Genomic DNA, 14,503 nt, shown 5'->3' with positions numbered 1-14,503 from the left:
TTTACTTGTTAACAGTAGAGAAATGCAGTAAAAAATAACAGAGTTATAAATCTTGCTTTCTGAAGCCTAATGAACCTTTTGAAACGACGTGTAATTAGTTTCACAGCTCAGTTAGCTCGCTTTTACCGGGCCACACGCACGTGAACGCGGTTACCTGAATAAGCGTTAAATTTAAATTGAACGGCAATTAAAAGGTGTGAGCCGCTCGGTGAGGGGGCGGGGTCTGGGAGGATCAGGTGGGGTAGTCCACTGTGACTTTATTTTTCACCAGAGAGAGCAGGAGGACAGCAGGAGGGAGAGAAGCACTTGACTTTGCTTTCCGTGCTGTCTGCGGCTGACACTGTGACAAATGACATGCTTTCAGAGAAAATTAGCTGAATTCCGGTGAGATCTGCGCACATGGATGAAGGTAAGACTTTCACCCCCTCCCTTCTTTTTTCTTGTCCATACTCCTGCTTACTGTACTTCACAAACTGAGTGGCTTCCAGTCATCAGAATGGATCATTGTGCTTGTTTGTGATTATTTTTAACCATGTGAAGGAGGCGGTTATTGTCTGGCAGGCCACATATAAGCACACTGAGAAAACTGCTTTATTTCCGTTTAGTAATGATAATCCAGGCAACCTTTTAGAGAGTTTATGTTTTCTGTGCATTTAAAATATGTAACGAAGGTTTATTATTAGAAATGAACGCAAATAAAAGGCATGCACAGGCCATATTCATTCAGAATATGTGGAATATTGAAGTGAATATTAATAATGCAAAGAAAATGATGAATGGTTGTAGCTGCATAAGGAACGTGCTTTAAAGCTCAGGAGAATTCAAAGCTTTGGTCCTCAGGGATGTATCTTCCATTAAATGATGACAAACACTAACAAAAATCACTTCTTCAGGTGGATGAAAAGGAGATGCACTCACATTATCCGCCCTGAAAGGCTGTGTATGTTCAAGACTAGTGGAATGTAATGATCAGGGACTGAATTATGAACCCCCCCCCCCCCCCCCCCCCCCCCCAAGAGAATAAATAGCAATTTAGAAACTGACTTCAAATGTGCAGTGATTCATCACGGTAGTGCTCTCTCCTTCAGAGACCTGACACAAGCAGTTATGTTACAGTGTTTGCAGAAATGATATATGAACTCTACCGAGGCATTCACAGGCATCTGAATCAGTCATAAATTCCATTTTTCTTTTATGTGATATGGTGACCTGGAGGAAACATGTTCAAGATAAGCATTTAACATCCTTGATTTTTCTTTTCTCCCTTTTCTCAGAGCTGATGTTCTGGAGAAATATTACATTTCTTTGTTTGTTGGACATAGAACAGATCTAAAGTAATTAGATCTTTGTGCAAATGTGAGCATTTTCTCACTTCATCATAAGTGATTTTTTTCATGTGTCCTTGTGGGAGCTTGTGGTAACAAATTTTCCAAATTAAGTTCATTGAATACACTCTCATCAGTCTGCAAATCATGCACCGAAAAGCAATAAATTAGTTACAGGCAAGCAGGTTGAAAAAAGTGCATCCTTGATGATTAGTGCCTAACATAATCTAATAAGTCTGTAGGAATGTGTTTGACATGATGCAGAGATGTTTGCACTTTACAAAGTGTAGCAAACTCAATTGCTTTCACGGGACTTCATCTGCTGCATTCACAAAACAATATCAGGACAGTTAATAGTAAGTTGATATTGTCTGTGTTACCCTTGTGATAATGAGACCATCCCATGCTAGGAACTGCTGTTCTGATTTAATATACCCATGGTCAGGCTACATTACGTCAGTTAATATGCTCACTAATATCCTATCTGTTTAAAAAACAAAACCCTAATTATAATTCCAATTCTAGGTTTAATTGGCTGACTTGTTTCCATTCGGCAAAGGCCGCCCAGCTGGAGGGGGAACAAAAAAGTTTCTTCAAGGACAACATACAATCTTTCCAGGAGCTCTGCTAATGCAATAACCTGAGTGAGCCATCTTTGGATTCAGATGTAAATTAGATTGTAATGATGTTCACTGATAGCTTTTAATCAAATCTTATCTGCAGAGAATGATGGACGTGTGCAGTCTCAGTCTTTGTTTTTGCTTGCTGCTGGACAACTGAAGGAAAATGCCCTTGGGGGCTGAGGCTGTGGTTATCGCTGTCTATTAATCTCTACAATATTTTCGTGGTTTATTAAATGAAAAAAGGATATTCGACTGGCAATAATATAAAATTGAGAGATGCAGAAAGTCCTTTTACTAGATATAATCAAATGAATATGAATGCTCCCAAAACAATGATTAAAGTATTCTTTTTCTCGTTGTTATTATTATTGATACATGCTTTACATTATCAGCTAACATCAAGACAACTGTGTGGCCTTGAGGCACACAAAACATTGTGCGTGGTTGTAGGAGTACTGCATCACATTGTAGATATTGGTAATCTTGTTTCACCTATGTAGAATTGCAACTGCTGCCTCAGGTCAATGTAAATATGTTTGACATCCTTCCATAGTAACAGTGGTCCTCGAACACTGGTGGGCTGAGGAAAACAAAACAAAAAAAAGCAATCTCTCCGTGCAGGCGCGACACCACACTGAGAAATCTTATTACAACCAAAAATGTTAAGATATGACCAAGATATGTTTTCACCACCTATCAATTCCCCCTCCGGCCACTGATGTGGAAATCCCAGCATCAAGTGTTTATTTGGGTGAATTTCGTTCCGCCTGGCAGTGGGACGTGCGGCGAGTGAAATCCTTTGATCCCGCACGAACATGTGACGAGGATGACTCTTCTCTCTGAAGGCTTTATCACGGCCACTTTCTTTTATTCTATGCTTCGCTGGTGCTTATCGCGCTCAGTGACATCCCTGATCTAAAACATGCTCACTGCGAGTGGTACTGAGCGGGACTATCGATGGCTGAAGCCTTCACTGGGGTAATATAGTGCCCTCCTCAAGGTTCAATTCTTGGCTTGTCATCTGGTAGATGAGTTAAAACCCTGATTAATGACACAAGACCTCTGAGGGAGGGACTTTAAAAAATGATCTCTGTCTTAATTTATCTTTAAGCTCTCTGAATGTTTGGCTGGATTTCTCATGATGCCACAAATGATTCCCACCCCCCAAGGATAATATTCCTGCTGTGTTGTCCTTGTGTTTGCCTCTTTCTTAATGGATGATATCTTGTTTCTTTATATTTTCTTTTCTATTATAATTCTTACCACAGTTACTTTTCAAGAACACCGCCTGTGTAAAGACATGTTTAGCTTTAATCAGTCTGACAGCTTAAATGAAGGTTAAACAAATATCAGGTATAAATAATGGGATGTTTTAATCTTACCAGTATTTTCTTGCAGAGCCAACAAAACAAGAAAACCGCACTGGGGGGGGGGGGATTTTTGTTTTGGTTTTTTTGAATGAAAAAGAAAACTGGGAATGCTGGGCTCAGGAGCATGCTCTCTTTTCTCTACTGCAGCTGTAATAAAGGGAGAAGAATTTGCACACAAAGAGGCTGAAAGAGGCCATTAAATGATGTTTTTACCCTTTAATCATGGCCGGGTGATTATACTTTACAATTTTACATTTAATGTGCTCTGTCTTGCATCCTCTGTTTTGATTTGCTCCTACGCTGTCAGAGAAAGAATAGCACTTAAAGCAGTAATGAGCTCGTTTTGGGTATTTATAAAAGTCTAGGATTATGAATGTGTTGATAAATTTCCTTTATCTCTTTTCTTGTTTTAACAGGTAAAGCCTTTTCGTTATGGCAAGACATGACACCCCAAATCCATCTGTGACTGCCACTTGAGCATTTGTCATTTTTATTAAGCTTTTCCAGACTAAATATGGCAAACTGTGGCAGTGTTACTCTTCCAGCATAAGACGTTCTGCCAAGCAACCCTGGCCACATGATCACTGGAGTGCTGGCAAGAGCCACTGTACCTACAAATTAACTGGAAGAGCAGTTTATGCAGCTGTAAAAGCTTTTATCCTCTGCACTGGGAGGAGCGGAAGACGGCAGAGGGTTGGAGCTGAAGTAATTAAAGAACAGATGTGGCATGAGTGTCATCAATTTGCAAGACACTTTACATCTTAATGCAACCAGCAGATTACAATGTTTCCTGCAGAGAACATGAGTGTTTATTCTGCAGCAGGTCTTTGTCCAAACTGCAGCTCCTCCGCCCACCCAGAGGTGGATGTAGCCAAGGCAGTCGTCCTGGGGATGGTGCTGGTGGTCTTTGTAGTGTTTGGGGTCCTCGGAAACATCTTGGTCATCCTGTCTGTGCTGTTCCACCACCACTGGCGCTCTGTGACACATTACTTCATTGCCAACCTGGCAGCAGCAGACCTGCTGCTCAGCTCTGCTGTCCTGCCCTTCTCCGCCACCTCAGAGGCTCTCGGCAGGTGGGTGTTTGGCCGGTCCTTCTGCAGCGTATGGGCCGCCCTGGATGTCCTCTGCTGCACTGCCTCTATCCTCAGCCTGTGTGTGATTTCTATTGACCGCTACCTGGCTGTCAGCTACCCCCTGCGTTACCCCGCTATAGCTACCGGACGGCGAGGCCTGACCGCGGTGGCTGCTCTCTGGGGACTCTCAGCAGCTATATCTGTTGGCCCTCTATTCGGCTGGAAAGAGCCCGACCCAGAGGACGAGACAGTGTGCCGAATTACAGAGGAGCCTGGCTACGCCTTGTTCTCAGCCTTAGGATCTTTCTATATACCACTGGTCATCATCCTGGCCATGTACTGTCGTGTATATACCGTGGCGAAGAGAGAGACCAAAACCCTGAGGAAAGGGAGGAAAGGAAAGGGGGTAGAGATGGAGGGGGTGATGCTGAGGATACACAGAGGGAACGCTGCTCAGATAGGGAAGCAGGAGGGTGACGAGGGGACCGCAATGCATAAACGCTCCTCCTTTTCCCTACCAAGGCTGCTGAAGTTCTCAAGAGAAGAAAAAGCAGCCAAGACTCTTGGCATTGTCGTTGGATGCTTTATTATGTGCTGGCTGCCTTTTTTCCTGGTTTTGCCCATCGGTAGGTACCTTCTTACCTCCTCTGCACTGAAGCTGACAAAGCCTCACTTTGTAACACTCGTGTTCTTCTTTAGGTTCAAGGCACACACCTAAGCATCTGCTATTCTCAAAGAGAAATTCATCTTTTGTTGCATACTGAAGGACATTTACTGCTGTTTTAGCTACTAAAAATGTTCCATATAGCATCAAAAAGTTGGAGAGCAGAAAATAGTTATTTATCAATATATACACAAGAGAAAACATGGTATTTTGAAATGAAAAAAATACACAAATATTTATATAATATTATCACGGCATTTTCAACCTCACTGAAGGTTAAAAATGCAGATGAGTTGAAATTGTCTTTGTAAAACAAGTTTTGTATGGATGTACCTGTGTCAGATGGCTGGGTGGTGAAAACACAAAGAAAGAGCCTTGAAAATGTTCAACAGTCTGTGTTCTTTTTCTTTGCTGCTAAAGGTTTTAGTACAACAAAGAAAAAAGAAATCAGACTAAAGATAAAATAATCGAACTGGAGAAAACTTCATTACAGCAGTGGTTATGCTAAATGGGGATGCACACCATTTAGTATTTGGGTACAGCCACTGCAGCATGCGGCTTCATAACCCCTCCCACTTCAATAAATAACACTTTAGCAGTATCCACCTATTACCCAGAAGATAGTTAACCCTAGAATAGACTAGTAAATGTAGCAATAGAATGAAACCTACTCCTATATGCCACACTTGTAACGTTGGTTTAAGGCAGGTTTAAAGAAGAGGAAAAATATAGTATAACTTGTTTTGGAGAATCTAAAGTCTGCTTATCATTAATTATTTTTGGAATTAATTTGCTTGTAATAGAGTTACACCTCAGTTCCCTTAGTCTGACAGTAAGTGCATTACTTTTTTTTTTTGTTTGATTGGCAGGTTTCTTGGAATATTTTGATTGCAAAGATAATGAAAAACTTGACATTTCCAAGCAGGAGACTTAATGTGATTCAAACAATGTTGATTTTTTTTTTTTTCCTTTTAGAAGACTATAACTGTAATTTTAGCATTTTCACAGAAGCCCCATTGAATGGAAAAGATCTGTCAAGCATGAATTATTCTGCTGGTGTCCATCTGTAGATATGGGCTGAGGATAATGTGAAGAAGCTCAATAAAAGGTGAATGTCCATTCAGTCAGATATCCTCAGCTTTATGTGTAATAAATTTTTCCTACATTCTCGTCAATGATGGTGACAGCAGTGATGCTATCACAGATGTAAGAGAGGACAGAGACCAACCGTTGTGAGGCTCTATCTAGAAATCTTAATTGCTTCTGAAATAACTCTTACAGCTTGACTGAGATAAGTGATCGTTGGAGTGGACCGGCATGTTTTTAAGAATACCAGTCAGTCAGTATTTACCTCCCAGGTCACAGATGGTGAGATTCACGCTGAAAAATCTATTTGGTTACATAAATACTAATCTTATTGAAGGCGGAACCCAGCTACGATAAGAGACGTAGGAGACGTGGATGAAACACATCATCTGGACAAATAATATACGTGTTATCGTTTTCAGTTTTTTCTTTGCAGTGTGTACTTTCATAACTATCCATATAACAGACACAAGGTATAATCCAAGTGCAAACAAAAGGCCTTTTATTCTAAAGACTAGATGTTCATGTCTCGGTTTAGTCAACAATCAAGTCTTTATATACTGGGATTAACACATCACAATAACTGTACCCCAGTTATCATAATATGACAAAACAATACCAAGCCAAGGTCAACTACCGTAGTTAGTTTTTCCATGTTGATAGAGATGATATCAAAGATTTACTATTTTCACTGCCCTTATTTTCCAACTTTTATGATCATTTCTATGCCATTGTTGTTTAACACAGGGCTCTAGACTAACTTTTTGACATGGGCGCACCGGTACGCCTAACTTTAAAAACTTGGGCGTACCGGCACAAAAGTTAGGCGCACTCAAATTTTTCAACCGCATCGCTTAACACCGCAGTTTTACATGTGCACTTTCTTTGGGGGGGGGGGAGTCCATACAGACAATATTAATTTCTAAATTATTAACTAACAAACTTGTGCTTAAAGTGCTTTGTCAATATTGTAGAAAATGTTAAACTTAATCATCATCTTGGCCTCCTCTGACGACCTGTTTGCTGCTGTCTGCTGCTGAAAGGCCGTGGGGAGAGGGGACACTTGGGCAGTGCATTTATTGCAGCATATAATGTGTTTTCTGGATACACTGTGCTTTTTCAGCATTCAAAGGTTGATGACACCGTGTCAGAGCACTGGCTATGAATTTCAGACAGATCAGGCCTTAACAAAAAAGTTGTCAATAGTTCTTTTCATCTTTTCTTATTACCCACAGCTACATCCACTTCTCTCAGGCCTAGGCTGCTCACTAGGGCTGGGTATCATCACTGATTTCTATAATCCATTCGATTCCGGTTCTCAAAGTCCTGATTTGATTCAATTTAGCCTCAGACAGTCAGAAATATTATAATTCTGATCATTTATCAGTACTGACTTCATCAGAATTGTGAACATCACAGCAGATGCCTTTGTGTGAAAGTAACTGAGAATAAAACACAGGAAAACATGAAGGAGATTTTCCTGGTCTGGCTTTTTATAGCAGATAACCTTAAAAATATTCTGCAATATTCTGCAATTTTGCATAATTTTAAGAAGTTTAAATTTCTTCAGTATTGAACAGCAGAAATTAGGCTTTCTTGTCCGAGGTCATTTAAGTGAAAAAAGAAAAAGCGCTGTAAACAATGGTAGACTGGTGGGTAATAAGCGAATGAATAATGCAGAAAACAGATTTGAGACGGGAAACTGTTCCTGAAGTACAGAGAGAGAGAGAGCTGTGCAGGAAGTGTGATTTTTATCGTGGTGGAAGCAAAACAGCAAAAGTCAGAGGGAATTCATGACGACATTGATCAAATGTGAAGCGCAGTTTGCTGCTTCTTTTGCTGCTGGCTCGGCGAATTTTGGTTGGAGAGAGGCAAAACCTGCAGCTCAGAATCAGCGCAAAAAGACGTAAACACAGCGCGGACCCGACACATCAGAATCGCTAAGCTCCGACAGCGTGTCCGTGTTCGGGCCGTCGGGTGAGAAAGCCGAGAAAGACAAAGCTGATTCTGATGCGTCGGGTCCGCTCTGTGTTTAGGTCTTTGTGTGGAATCCGTTAATGAATTGATATCGCTTTATTCAATCTACTCACCTCTCTCTTCCACCTGCACTTTCAACTGGACCACGGCCAATCAGAGAGGTCCCGCCCCTGACTACCTCTGATTGGTTTAGTCCACGATAGGGGCATAATGTGTGTCTGTTGTTGACCACACGGAGAGTTACAGAGATTTTTTTTTTGTTACCGGATCATCTGGTCGCACAGGTGCGACCAAATATTTATTTTTAGAGTGCCGCACTCTAGGGCCCTGTAACATTAATGTTGAAACATTTAGTCAGTAGGCCTTTTCTCACAAAAGCAAATGATTAATAATAAATAATGATGGCTGAGTTCCATTCACCTGTTTTCTTTTCAGGCACTTGCTATTATGGCTTACTGGTGTTCGAAAATAGAGCTATTAATGCTAGTACGAACACGTGTGCTCCTGCAGTGACTGTCTGTTATGTTAAATGTCTGTTAGGAAATAACAGCTATTAATGAGTCATTTGTTTCTCAAAGCTAATAAACTGTGACAGATTTTTGCACAGTGCTATTGCCCATCTGCTTATAATAGGGGGAACGTAACATTAAAGGGCTCTGCACTATTGGATTAAACAAACAAAAAAAGACCATAAAACTGTGATGGGCAGCTTTAACAGCTGCAACTGATGTTGTTTTTATCTTTTGTAAGTGCATGCATGCATGCCAACATGGCAAAATGTGATCCCCGTGACACTTGCTGCAGTGGGAACTACCACAAATACTTTGGCAGGTGTTAAAATCTCTTTGGAGTTTGTCTGTGTGGTAGTGTGGTAACCCTGCAAGGTGTCAATTCAGGTCCACTGAAGTTATGACAGTCATTTTCAGGGGGACAGTAGGAATTTTCATGGTGGCTCTTTCACATTTGCCAATATATTACCTTTAGATACAATAGCAACAGTCTTTTGGGAACGGCAATCTGTGCATCACAGTCCCACTCCAATGCAATAATTAAGTCTGCATAAAAAGCAGCTGAATCATCATATTATAAAGATCACATGCATATTTATCGCATCCTTGAACGGTGTGCTAATCTTAACAAAACTTTGCACATCATCAAACATACAGCGATTATTAATATCTATACTCCATGTTTTTCAAAAACATTTGTTACAGCTCTTTTAATTTTCATATATATTATGTTCATTTCATGTTATGTTTTATATTTACGTTTGTGTCACGTTTATTGTACACGGTCCATAAAATTTGTATCCAGGTTTGAATTTTGTTCGAGTCACTGCTAAATACAACGTGAAAAAATGTAAAAGTACCCATAGTTTGCATAAAATTGGTTGGTGTTTTGGTCTATGAAAACAACATCAAGCAAGCTCTTTCTCCTTCTCTACTCTGCCTTGATTCTACTGGCCAAGTTTCTTTAAAGGAACATCAAGAAATTCAATTATAAGCAACAACACAGACCAATTAAAGCACCATATTGGAGCAGAAAAGGCTTCAGCTGTGAGCTGAAATGGAAAGAAGCAAACTACTACTCCCTCCCCAATGAAAGCTATTATAGATAATAACTAGCATGAGGCTTAATGGGCTGTAATGCCAGGAGGCATCCTCAGTCACCCTGTACCCACCTGAGGCAGCCAGTCACAGGAGGATAGTTATGCATTTCAACTGAGACGGTCCGTCACGGCTCACGGCACAGTGTTCATTCAAGCTCTGAGATTCACAGACTGAGGGTTTGAAAAACCACAAGTATATTTTTTATTTATTTTGAATTGTCCTGAGCCCCTCAGATCAAATGCTTGGTTTTTTTTTCTAAACCATTTGGTCACCAGCCTTTCACAGCAGCTGCTTCAATAGCAACTATAAGGGCACTCGGGGAGCATTCACCTTTGCTAAGGCCAATAGTCGGATTTTTTGTAATACAAACATACATCATACAAACACAAAGGTCAGAGTGATACAACACCAGAGGGGCAACATCAAATATAAACTTGCACGTTCACATTATGACAGCTGCTTTCCTTTTCCAGCCCAGTCTGTGTAACAGGTACATTAGAATTTTTACAATTAAAGCTGAAAAATTACATGAACACTGTGAGAGAAACCAAGATGTTTCCCAAAACTTAACAGATTAGTTTTGGTTTCTAAACCTGAATGATGCCTGATTGCAACCAAAAGTTATGTCGATGTCAAGTAAATTTGATTTGGCCACATTCCATGAAATGTAACCATTTAAACTGTATTTCTCTAATAAAAACACATGGTAAATTAACATGTAATTGAAATGCTCAAAGTCAGTGTTCTGGGCATAAATATTTACTCTCTAGACTCTTTGGCCAGAAGTTTCTAGAACACTTGGTTTCAAAGCTACATCTATAAAAAAGAAACTGTGGACCCAAAGCACACAAATCACAGATGCCTCGTTACTGCTAAGTTAATAACTGGAATTTAACACAACAAAACTCAAGCAAAAGCTTTGTGGACAGGGTGTACCACACAGCAAACCGCAGTATTTGTCAGATAAGTTCGTTTAAAAAATGCTCCAAAAGGCACCAGCAGTACAAATAGGGTCAAGGTTTAATGATTCAGCTACATCGAGGTAAGGCCTAACATCCACGCTCCTAAATTAAGGTATTAACAAAATCCAATAATAGAGTAATGTGCTCTGAAGTTTGATGTTTTTAAAATGGGATTCTGTGGGGATTGATTTGCTCTTGGAGCCAGCCTCAAGTGGCCACTGCAATTTTTGGTAAATTGGCATTGGCTTCATTTTTGAGCTCCAGAACTTGGCCTAAATATAACTGAGAGAAAGACATAGCACCACACAACAAAATGAAACTAAAAAGCAACTTAAAATAATATAAATAAATGGTATAATAAATGTAAGCCTTAAAGGAGCAGGTAAAGAATGAATCTACTCTGCAGGATTACACCGCTGTAATGTATGCTCCCCTCATGCATGCTAATTTTTTCAGTCACCCGATGTTGGCAAATGCCAGAATAAATGAATAGGGAAAAAAGCCTAACCATTTCACAGATTTACTGCCTTTTTAGTGCCAGTACAGTTATTACACTTGCCCTTTTTCTTCCAAGATGCCATTTTAAATTATTCATTATTTGTTTTTTGTTTTTTTGTTAAGGGACGAGTCAAGATCATCCACTTGGGAAATGTTTTATTTATAAAGCTGGAAATGTGCGGGGACGTTGTCATGCTGACAAATAAAAATATCTGTTTCCAGAAAGTTGTAATTATACAAAAACATGAATAAATTGAAACCACGTGAAATTAGAGAATGGTTTAATCTTGTCAGATCCATGGGCTTTCGATATCTGCCTTTATCTAGGACCTTGAGGTATTATTGCTCTCATTGGTGTGCTTTTTTATTCATTTTCTGATTTGAGGTTCTTTCTGCATCTTTGCTAGGATCCATCTTCCCATCCTGTAAGCCTCCTGAAACCATCTTTAAAATAACCTTCTGGCTGGGTTACCTCAACAGCTGCATTAACCCCATTATCTACCCGTGCTTTAGCCAGGAGTTCAAGAAAGCCTTCCACAGCGTGCTGCGTGGCCAGTGCCTGAGAACTGCTGTGCCGACTACTTCTCAAACCCTAGGACACATCACCACCCACTCCTCCGACCCAGGCCCAGTGCAAGAACCTGTCACCCTTTCTTCACTGACTTGCTGTAGAGTGCTGTCGACCTCATCCTCATCTGCTGATGGTGTAGACCAATCTCAGAGTGCACAAGGCCAGAGTAAGAGTCTTCTGAAGGCATGGTGTTTCTCAGCAAGTCAAACTCCAGTGCCAGAGAAGGCCTCCAACAGATCTGCTAAGGTCTTACACCTTTCCCTCGGCATTACAGGAGAGGCTGTTTGACAGCTTTCACTTCGACATCTATGTAAAACTTTTACATATAATTATATTTCACAGAGACATTAGAGTGCAGGTCTAGCCAATAATGGCTTGAGCTTTTGATGGTGCCTCGTCGCATGACACGTCATTTGGAGAGCTAGTAAGTAATACTTGTATTCTCACAACAGCCACTACTGAGCTTCACTTGAACGGGGCATTAAATGTCAAAATTTTCGAGAGGAGCTTTTCAGCTGCCAGCAAGTAGGAGCCTGTGACTGTCCAGCAAGTGAATTTTGGAACAGATGCAAAGCTCTTTTGGTTTGAGAATGCAAGTTAAAAGCCCTTTTGGCAAGTGTCTAGGATAGAAAGTATAACCATCCCTGAATGCCAAGGAATAAACGAGATAACAGAAACTTATAGAAACGCTATTGTAAGAGAACTCTGGAGACATGATATTTTTTGAATATTAGTGGTATTTCTTCAGATTGCACAAAAACCCTTAAGGGTGAGATACTCAAAAGTCATGGAAATAATTAGTATTCAGCGAAAGCTTTGAGAAAGCGTAAGATAGAGGAGGGTGTGTGTTGCATGTGTGACCTTTGCTTTAAAGAGATGAAACAATTTCCTAAAAGAAAAAGTTGAAAATTGCATTCCTTGGTGAGTACTGGGTAAAAAAAAAAGGACATTTTTACAGCACAGCACAGTTTACAGATTTAAAGTGGAAGAGTTTTGCTTTGCTGTTTGTTTGGGTTCTTTGGAAATTGTGTTAAAAATCAGCTTTCAGTGTTTTACAGCATTGCTTGTGTGAATACTGGCTTCCTGCTGGTGTACGACTTGTGCTTTATTCTGGTTATTTAAAACTGATGCACGCGCATTCAAAACTGCAATGGTTCTTCTCATCTGTAAGATGCATCCATAAGGTTTTTTGTGCAGAAGGACTCTAAAATGAGCTGACAAAAACTCAGGCTTGATGTGCATTATTACCTCATTAAAAAGAAGCTATGGCTAACATAAGAGGCATTTCTCTGCTTACACATCCAGCAGAGCAACCTTACCATCCTCTAACAATGTGTTTTACTGTCCACCTGATGAGTGAAAGTCTAACAGTAACTCTCATTTTAGCTGCGTTTTGCTGTCTAACAAATCCTAATTAAAATGCCTGTTTAATAGATACCATCAGCCTGGCCTTTGGTGCAGGGCCAGAACAAAAACAATGAGCCAAAAGAAGACTGAATCTTTGTGAGCCAATTACATTCCAGTTCCTAGTGCAACAATTAAGTGAAATCAATTTTCTTCAACTCAGATGTAATTTGAGACATAAGTGGCAGTTACGTTACCAGTCGTGATTGAGTTAGCTGTGTGACAGAGTATGAAAATACAAAGAAAAAGTGTGTGGGAGAACACAGCTGTGAAGTGTGCTTTAACAATGTGCCTGGAATCATTTGGACACATTGGAGAGTTTACTCCTTGTGTAAAAAAAAATCTAATCAAATCAAATGAATGTGCTATTTACTGATCAAATTACCTATGTTATATCTCCAGCAGTAGAGGAAAGCTGTTATCATTAAATCCAAAATGACCCTCTTATAGATGCACTGTTTGCCAGTGACACTGCCATAATGGTTTCACATTTTAATTAATCGACTTACAAAATTCTAAACTGGTAATGTCAGAGGACAGGATACCAGATCTCTATGTGAATTAACCCCACCCCTAAAAATACCCTGTGACAGAAAAATCTTATCACTGAATTTCCATTTGTTTGACTCAGGACTGTCAATATTCAGTTTACCTGGAATGACCCCCCATGGCCTTTACTAGAGATGCACCGATTGAAATTCTCCTGGAGCATTCCAATGTTGTAGCTTATCGAACAGTAAGTTTCATGATTTTCTCTTTTTAAAATGTATGCATCATTAATTGTGCCCCTGTTGTATGGCACATTTTACCTTAAGAAATAGAAACATGACCATTATATTTATATGACAAAACAAATGTCAGGTACGTATATAATTGTCTGGCTTATTTATTGTGATCAGAGGTTTAAATATACTCATCATGGGCATGAATACCATGATGAGTACCATGGTAATTTGAGTTGTTTTTAACTCTTTCTTTAAGCTGTTCTCTTTCCAGGGTAAAATGATGGTACAGCACACATCTTTAAAGACTTTCAAAAATCGGTTGTGGATTTTCTCTAATCCACACAGGCTCAAAATTATGCATCCATGCCTGCTAATGTTTAGTTAATTGTCCCTTAGCAAGTTGCACCTCTGCCAGACACATTTGGTAGCTATCAACAAATGTCTGGGATAATTTGTGCTGGATATTTGATCTTCTTGGCAGAGTTGGTAGAGTGTATTTAAACTGATGGGGTTCCTGAGCCTTGGTGCTTCCTGGGTTGGTTCTAAGAGTGACAGTTTAGGTCATCTTCCAGCCCTCAGATAAGTGGTGACACAACAAAATAACTCATACTTGTT

The 14,503-nt window shown here is 40.0% G+C and overlaps 1 protein-coding gene across 1 annotated transcript; it reads left to right on the top strand.

Annotated features, from left to right (window-relative positions):
* The first annotated feature begins 244 nt into the window (after window positions 1-244).
* Window positions 245-12,796, top strand: adra1ab (adrenoceptor alpha 1Ab). The gene is made up of 3 exons (XM_086300236.1): window positions 245-409; window positions 3,735-5,017; window positions 11,596-12,796. The coding sequence occupies exons 2-3, from the start codon at window positions 4,102-4,104 to the stop codon at window positions 12,045-12,047; spliced, it is 1,368 nt and encodes a 455-aa protein (XP_086156362.1). The 5' UTR covers window positions 245-409; window positions 3,735-4,101; the 3' UTR covers window positions 12,048-12,796.
* Window positions 12,797-14,503: the final 1,707 nt, after the last annotated feature.

The sequence above is a fragment of the Aulonocara sp. 'chitande type north' Nkhata Bay genome, linkage group LG7 (genome assembly GCF_057382095.1).
Source record: "Aulonocara sp. 'chitande type north' Nkhata Bay isolate Kocher_YH1m ecotype deep benthic linkage group LG7, A_spYH_male_GT1.1, whole genome shotgun sequence".
NCBI lineage: Eukaryota > Metazoa > Chordata > Actinopteri > Cichliformes > Cichlidae > Aulonocara > Aulonocara sp. 'chitande type north' Nkhata Bay.
This window is presented reverse-complemented; position numbering and strand designations above follow the sequence as displayed.

Excerpts from the sequence above, each read along its gene's own strand:
- adra1ab (XM_086300236.1), top strand. The coding sequence starts at position 4,102 with ATGTTTCCTGCAGAGAACATGAGTGTTTATTCTGCAGCAGGTCTTTGT. Across the intron at positions 5,018-11,595 it reads TTTCCTGGTTTTGCCCATCG|GATCCATCTTCCCATCCTGT; the intron begins GTAGGTACCTTC and ends CATCTTTGCTAG.